We start from the raw sequence: 8206 nt of genomic DNA, 5'->3' as shown, positions 1-8206 counted from the left end.
TTAAAAACTTTGGCTTCTCATAGCTTAAGGTCACTGTAATGCTGCTCTATGGTAATTAAACTTAGCAGAAATGCTTTCTTTCTATGACACTTATTAGCAAGTGGAGAAACTTAAGAAACCAATGTAGAATCCAACAGGACTACCCAGATGATGCATGTTTTTAACTACATATTTTGCCATCAGTCCACAACTTCAAGATATGGTCTATTTCTTTTACAAAAGTTTCTTCTGAGATGCTTGTTATCTTCCAGCTTGTCGTGGTTTAAACCCAGTCAGGTAATTCGTTCGCTCACTTCCCCCCCTTTCTTTCCCTCCCCCTGCTCTCGGAGGGACGGAGAGGAGAATCGAAAAGAATGCAACTCCCACGGGTTGAGATAAGAACAGTTTAGTAACTAAGGTATAACACAAATCACTTCTGCTACCACCAATGATAATAATGGTAAAGGAAATAACAAGGGAAGAGAATACAACACCTCACCACCAGCCGACCGATAACTCGCCCCCCCCCCCAGCCCGACCAAGCTCCGACCGATACCTCCTCCAACCCTGCAGTCTCCCAGCCCTTCCGGCTAACTCCCAATTACATCCTGGGCATGATGTGCTGTGGTATGGAATAGCTCTTTGGTCAGTTTGGGTCAGGTGTCCTGTCTCTGCTTCCTCCTGGCTTCCCCTCCTCCCTGGCAGAGCATGAGGCTCACAAAGTCCTTGGCCAAACCAAAACATCATTGTTATCAGCTCTGTTCCCGAGCTGAAAGTCAAAACACTGCACTGCACCAGCTACCAAGGAGGAGAAACATGACTGCTACTGCTGAACCCAGGACACAGCTCTATGGCATTAAATGAGAAAGGGAATAAAGTGAACTACTCTATGAACATTTGAAGGATCTATGTGAAACCTTCACACTCATGAACCTACAATATCCTTTCCAAAGAGGGAAATACCATTTTCTGGGCAGCGAACTCAGAGGGTTGTAATCCCAAAAGTGCTTTGTTTCTCCCATGTACTAAAAGGAAAGCCTTGTCACGGCTGTCTGCCGCAGAAGTAGGTACCAACACTGCAGAAAAAGTGAGGCTGACCCAAGACCAGGGTGATCGGAAGCTGTCTACATTCCTTTGCAACTCCTCTCTGCCCATCCTCCTGCCCCACACTTTTCTGAGTGGCTCAGCCCCAGCACCAAAACACGTTTCCAACCCAAGACCCATTTATATGTGTGCACCACCTTACATGGCAGAGCACATTATCAGTGGTGTGATATGTAGCCAAGGTGATGAACACTGCTGGCAGTTGGAGCTCTGTACTACACGCCATATTGTTCAGGGCTGTGCCGTTCCTGTCCTCCAGCCAGCTCTGAGCTCATGTCAGGCAGACTCCTTCAAGGTGCCATGAAGATAGCCATCTTTGTGCACTCTCCTTGGACTCCCTTGAGCTTTTGCCCACACTGGGAAGAGTTTTCCAGTCAACATTGACTATTCGCTGTGTTCCTTCTAGTGACTCTCACCTGAAATTAGACTTTCAGCTGGCCATAAAGTCAGGTTCCATTTTTCTCTCTGGCCCTTAAGCCATACTCTCCTCCAAGCCCTGGAGGCACATCCTCCCTTCTTCCAGTGCATGGGTGCTCTAGGTCTTGTGTCTAGGTCTCATGTCTAGGTCTCTTGCCTCCCTTGTCCAGACCATTGATCAAGACATTAATAGAACTGGTCCCAGTACTGAGCCCTGAGAAACACCACTAACAGGATTTAAATCCAGTCACCACCACCCTTTGGGTTTGGCCATCCAGCCAGTTTTTCACCCAGCAAAGCATAAGCCCACCCAAGCTATGAGCAGCCAGTTTCTCTAGGAGAATGCATTGGGAAACGGTGTCAAAAGCTCTGCTTAAATTGAGGTAAAGACAACATCCACGGCCTCATCCCCTGAGCAGGTCACCTTGTCATAGAAGGAGATCAGGTTAGTCAAGCAGGACCTGCCTTTCATAATCCCCTGATGACTGGGCCTGATCAACTGGTGGTACATGTCATGTGATGGCACCCAAAAATCCCTGAGCTGATATCCCCATATCCAAAGAAATGAAGTTCAGCATCACTGACTCCCACAGGGAGTAGTCAGGATGAGGCAACATGTTGTCTCTGCTGCAAGCTGGGACTGGGGATTTATTGCAAAGGAGGAGTGAGAAAAGATTTTAATTGTGTCAGAAGGAAGCAATTAGTCCAGATCCACAACAAGCTTATACTTGCTCTCAGATGTCAGTTGGCACATGCATTATCTGCAACACTCAGCACTACATTTTCCTGGAAGACCTTTTATGAGTTCTATTTCAAGTACTTAAGTGTTCATAGTTGTTCATTTCCATAATGATTCACTGAACACATGAAGTCTTGTTTTCTTCCTACATAATATGCTACAAATCAGAATGAACTTGACCAGTTTTCTTCACACACAGAGACATACATTCACACATACATAGACAGTTGGATGTGTATGTACATGTGCATACACTGGTACATAAACACACATGCACACAGAGAGAGAGGCTGTCAGTCCATCATACCCACAACCATTTTCCTGGCATAGCTGAGACTTTTCCTGCTGATCCAAAAACTTTTGTTGAAAGGGACATAAGGCTTTAAAAGGTATTAAAATGTAAAGGAGATAGTTTTGTGCAAAGAAATGTGACTTCATCTTTGCATCCCTCCCAGGAGAAACCACATGAAGAAGCCTTTTTTGAAGGTAGGAGGCATGATCATATTTCCATATCATATGCTATGACTGCACACCAAGTTGCTCAGGACTTTATCCAGCTGGGTCTTGCAAAATCTCTGGAGATGAAGATTGAACACCCTCCCTGGAAAACCTGTCCCATTGCTTAACTGTTCTTCTGAGGAAAAACTTTCTCATTACACCTGATTTGGTCCTTTCTTGTTTCAGTCTAAGTCTGTTATCTCTTGTCCTCCTGCCATGCATCATTGTGAAAAGCCTTGGTCTGTCACCTCAGTGATCTCCTTGTAGGTACTGCCAGGCTGTTGTTGGGTCTCCTCCTCCCTGTGCTTAAGCAGTTGCTCTGGCTTTATGTGCACAAGGCAAGTGCTCTAGACCTGAGCCTCTTTGTGGCCTGGGGCTGACACTGCTTTAGTTTATTAATGTCTTCTTGTACTGGGTGACCCAAACTGGGCACAGCATCTAGATATGGCCTAATGAGTGCAAAGCAAGGGGAGTAATCACTTCCCTCAAAACAGCCCAGACTGCTGTTATCCATCTTCGTTGTCAGGCCAGCGGCTGGCTTGCCTTCATTTCAGGATCCACCAAGGTCCCTGGGTTCTCTTCCAGATGACTGCTCCTCAGCCAGTTGGTCCTCACCTGCACCTACCTGGACTTCTGCAAAGCATTTGGCATTGTTCCTCATGACATCCTCATCTCTAAGCTGGAGAGACATGGATTTGATGGATGGCCTTGGTAGATAAGGATTTGGCTGGATAGTCACACTCAAAGAGCTTTGGTCAATGGCTCAATGTCTCTCAATGTCTAGGTGGAGAGCAGTGGCATTCCACAGGGCTTGGTATTAGGACTACTGCTGGAGAGATGTGACTAAGATGACCCCTTCCCTACAGTATTAGCAAAGTGTCATCTGACAAAGGGCAGGCTGAATAGCACAAAGATAATAGTGGGTCACTCTGGCTATGCACTCCAAGGGCAGATGCAGCTTGTGCCCACAAAGTTGTGTTTTGTGTCTCCTGAGAAAAAAAACCAAACTCCACCGCAGGGGAAAGGAACCAGTCCAGTGGAAGTGTTGCTGTACTGCACTTGTACTTCAGGGCTGGGTGCATGCCCACAGCAGTGAGGAAAACTGAGGATGGATCTTAGCTTTTCAGCCCTGAAATGTGAAGGGCAGGTTGTTCTCATTGCTAACGTGAGCTATATTAACTCATAGTTATGGTACTGAGTAGGATCTTACTGCACCTAATAAAACCAAACGAAGGATACAGGCAGACAAGTAAATTTAAGGAAGCAATAAGGTAATATTGGTCACTTGATAGATTGGGGGAAACAGTGTTCAAAGCACTATTTCCTTGGAGACTACTTTCCACTCCGTTTCTATGGCAGCTTTCATCAGAACTTGATTGCTGTAAGGTCTGCGTGGTCCTTGTTGTGGAAGACAGAAAGATAGGAATTGCCTTTTTATCTGGAATGAGAAAGGGACACTGAGAGGGCAAGTGTGAGCCTGACATCTATTTTACTCATACCAGTAAGAGTCTTTCTCAGGACTTCAAAGGTAAGGAATCCTTCCAGGGACTAGAAAACAGGCTGATGGTGACCAACCTGCAAATGAAGAGAGCTCACTGACACGTGCCGCAGCTTGTGACTCCAGAGGGATCAGAACATGAGCTCCAGAACACACATATTTCATTTCTTGTTCTGACCAGAGGGTAGGGTGCCCACTGGTTAGGCAGCCTACAAGCCAGTCCTAGGTTGTCTACAGGGCAGCCATGTGCAGAAAAGCTAGAGTTCTCTCTATATAATATGTCAAGCCTCATGTGTCCAATCTCAGATAGGAAACCCTCAGCTTTTTTTCTTAAATCCTGGCTTTTATGACCCCCCAAGATATGCTGCGTTCAGAATTACACCTGTCTATATCTCTATCATCCACCTATCTGCTCTGCACTCTCTGACAAAAAAGTAAAGCTGCCCTTAAAATAATTTTTTATTGCTTTTTTGGGGATGGTCTGAAATCTTGCTTTTATAAAGCTGATAGTAGAAATTCAAACTTGATTTCTATCACAGTGCCCTAGGAAAAATATGCTGTGGCTGCCAGTACCTCAGGCCTGACAGACTTCAGAAAACTTCCATGGCAAAACAAACAGGGGTAGTGCATGTGTTAGAATGGCAATCACTTCAGCATTAACATAAGCAGTATTTCATTAATGCTCTATGCCCACCATAATGGCTTGAAACAGGGTCCAATCCTGGAAGGACTGCAAATCTCTGCTTTGGACAAATACCAATAGGAAAAAGGACTTTATTTTTTGTGAAATTACACTGCTGGTAGCAACAATAATCTGCAACTTCTGCTGTATTGCAAATCCCTTTTTCATTTCAGACTGACCTAGAGACGGAGCAAATGCAGAGGTACTCAATCCACACATTTCTAACCTGTATATATGCATATCTGCCCCTTCAAACACAAATGCCACGAGACTGTGCATCCCTATGGTGATGCATACAAAATGAATAAAAGCACTGACACAGTCCTCTCTCATCAGGCACTTTTGTTTCCCAGCTGAAGGTTTGCATCACTTTGCAGAACTAAGGGCATTGACAGCAGTGAATGGCATAGGCAGGCACAATTCCAGTCTTAGTTGTTATCTCCGCCACACTGGGATCTATCATGCTAGTTGGCGTGCCACATGCACGCCATTCACTTCTATGTGAAGACTTTTCCCTGCTCCTCCTTGGCAGAGATGATAGGTCTAACTAGACAGAATCTCCAATCTCTTCTCCCTCAGTTACCTCACTGAGGCACATAAATCCAAATGAGAGTTAGGAGGGGCAAACATTACAAAATTTTAATTTGTTTAGGAAGAATGGCTTAGATTGGATTTTTTGAGCTTTGAGCAACGTGGTCTAGTGGAAGGTGTCCCTGCCCATGGCAGGGGGTTGGAACTGGATGAGCTTTAAGGTCCCTTCTAACACAAACCATTCTAGGATCTTATCATTCTATGAAGTTTGCTGTGCATTGTCAATCAGCTCAAAGCTGAATGTGATTGAGCTATTAGGACAGGATGCCTCCAAAATCAGGGCATTAACATCAGTGTTTTCCAAGATATTTTCCAGCCTTACATACTCCTTCTAAAAGCTAGTGAGAAATCAGTTTAGATCTGAAAGTTTAAATCCACCTTGTGCTGCAAAGTCCTCTAAAACATGTGAATAAAATTCAGAATAAGCATGCTAAAGGGGAAAGAGCAAATTACTCCATCACTTGTAAGATACAGGTGATGGAGAGTATATTACACAACTTGGTTTTTTTTTCTGCTGTTGCAAAACCCAATGGAGAGAAGTGGAGCACAGAGGGACAGAGACTCAGTGTAACACCATGAGATGAGAAAGGAGGCATCCCCTCTTGCTCAGATTTTATCATCAAATTGTTCTTGGCTCACTATCACACAGGATTTCTTTCCCTCATCTTAGAAACAAAACCATTCTCAAGATAGGTCTCCTCTTCCTTTCTAGAGTAAAGAAAATGATACCTTATTTTATTGAAACCAACCCAGAGTAGTGTTTATTACTGAAAATATACAGTATTTTTGAACATCACATAAAAAGCCTAGTAGATACATCTGCTCTACTTCAAAATGCTCAATAGATAATCTTGGTGCAGCATGTAGCACTATCCTCATAATGCAAACTTCCTCTCCTCATTATTTTTACAGCGCTTCCCTTTTATATTTTTAAAACCCAGAAAACATGTTCTGTTGTCCTTCCCCACCCCAATCCCCTTAGCTGAAAAAACACAAAGACTATCCAAAGACTGCTTACATTGTGTTGAAAGCACATGGCTAAGAGGAAAAAAATATTTTATAGAGCTAACTAGAGATATTGCTGTCCTTTTTGAAATTCTCTGTATGAATAGAGCATGGTTCTTGCAAGGCAAAGTGCCCTGTGTTAAACAATCCAGTGATGCCCTGGACAACTCCCTGTCTTTCAAAGGGAGAAATGAGGAAGGTAGATAAACTTGGGTTTTTCACACTGCCTTGCAGATGCTCTTTTTCTTGCTGCCACATGTTCTTAAATGACAGTTTTGCAGAGAAGTAATTTTTACAAAGGAACAAGAAAGGCATGGGCTATCTATACACAAAACTGTTGAAATCATTTGGAATACAATGTAGAGGGTGAGATGGGCAGTATTTTAAAAACAGTTCTTGTTCACCACAATACAGAAGGGAAAAACAAACAAACAAACAAACAAAAGGTGAAAAAGAAAGTGTTGTTCCAGCCAGTGTGCTGTTTTAGACTTTGTACTGCAAACTTCCACAAGGTGCAGTCAGTGTTGAATCTCTTTCTTCTTTGAAACTGCTTCGCCACCACTTACTTCAGGAGGCCTTTGCCTGGTTGCCTTAGAGCAGCATCATAAATACAGGAGACGAGAGTCCACAGAAATATGATGGGCACCTCATTGCAAAAGAGATCAGTGAAGAATAAAGGAAGAAAGTTTGAAGAAAGGGGCTTCGGAAGAGTGAAGAAAGAAGAACCCTGAAGGCCACCAGGTGCACGCGTATGTGAGGGCTTATCACACGGCTGCGGTCTGTTTGATGCTATGGAAGCTGATTCGTGTTGGAGAGGTGGGGATAGACATGGCACGTGCCACACGCACTCGGAGGGAGTGATGGTCTTGCCAGCGGTGCCATCTTTTCCTGGCAGCAGAACGGACCTGGTGAAAAAACAAAAGAAAAGAACATGACCACTTAGAATACACAGGGGTTCTCTGTAAAGGGCACTAGACAGCATTGAGACAAATGGTGGTATGTGTAAACACTGAAACATGCAGGGCTTGATTCAGCTGCCTAAAAAAGGGCATTCACTTGATATTCTCTTGGGTACTGCACTCTGGGAACAGCATGGGTTTCCCATATCTCATATGTCTCATATCTCACCTCTTAAATAGTCCAGGGCATTTCAAATGGCAATAAATGTCTAAGCTCATGCAACTGGATCAAGCCCTCAAGATGGATGTACCTGATGGAGGTCTTAGAGTGACCTATCACAGGGACTATAGTTGCCTCTGTGTCCCTTGTATATGAATAATCACATATCATTTAACTAAACATTTGAGTCTACAACACAGACAGACCTGACCTAATCCCTGTGAGCATTTTCTACAGGCAGTGGAGAGCTACTTCTACAGTCAACAGGTTATCCTCAAGCACATGGCTACAAATAGGCCAGATAAATCTTGAAATGCCTTTTTTCTTTTTTTTTTTTTTTCATGGACCATAGAGTGAGGCCAGGAACCCTGGCTCAAATATATATGTATATAAGCAAAAGAAAGGCAAGTGACAGGAATCCTAGCCTACACACAATGCGAGGGAAGGCTTGATATACTCCTAACACAGGCTGTAACCAATTCCTGCCAAATCACTGGCAGAGAAGATTCAAAGTCAGAATCTGGAATGAAACATTTAGAACAATCTCTGGATACCTTTCTTTTTTTTTTTTTTT

General features: G+C 43.8%; 1 protein-coding gene across 3 annotated transcripts in view; it reads right to left on the bottom strand.

Annotated features, from left to right (window-relative positions):
• Positions 1 to 6238: 6238 nt before the first annotated feature.
• CRHR2 (corticotropin releasing hormone receptor 2) overlaps positions 6239 to 8206 on the bottom strand; it is a 152476-nt gene continuing 150508 nt past the window's right edge. For all 3 annotated transcript variants that reach the window (XM_057398949.1, XM_057398950.1, XM_057398951.1), the window contains one exon: positions 6239 to 7418. In XM_057398949.1, the coding sequence (XP_057254932.1) occupies positions 7278 to 7418 (141 nt within the window). In that variant the 3' untranslated portion in view covers positions 6239 to 7277. The remainder of the gene's footprint in view (positions 7419 to 8206) is intronic.

The sequence above is a fragment of the Pezoporus wallicus genome, unplaced genomic scaffold (assembly GCF_028554395.1).
Source record: "Pezoporus wallicus isolate ANWC-B61680 ecotype Strahan unplaced genomic scaffold, APGP_CSIRO_Pwel_v1 contig_3487, whole genome shotgun sequence".
Taxonomy (NCBI): Eukaryota; Metazoa; Chordata; class Aves; order Psittaciformes; family Psittacidae; genus Pezoporus; species Pezoporus wallicus.
Note: the sequence above shows the minus strand (reverse complement) of the source record. Positions and strands in the feature narration are given on the sequence as shown.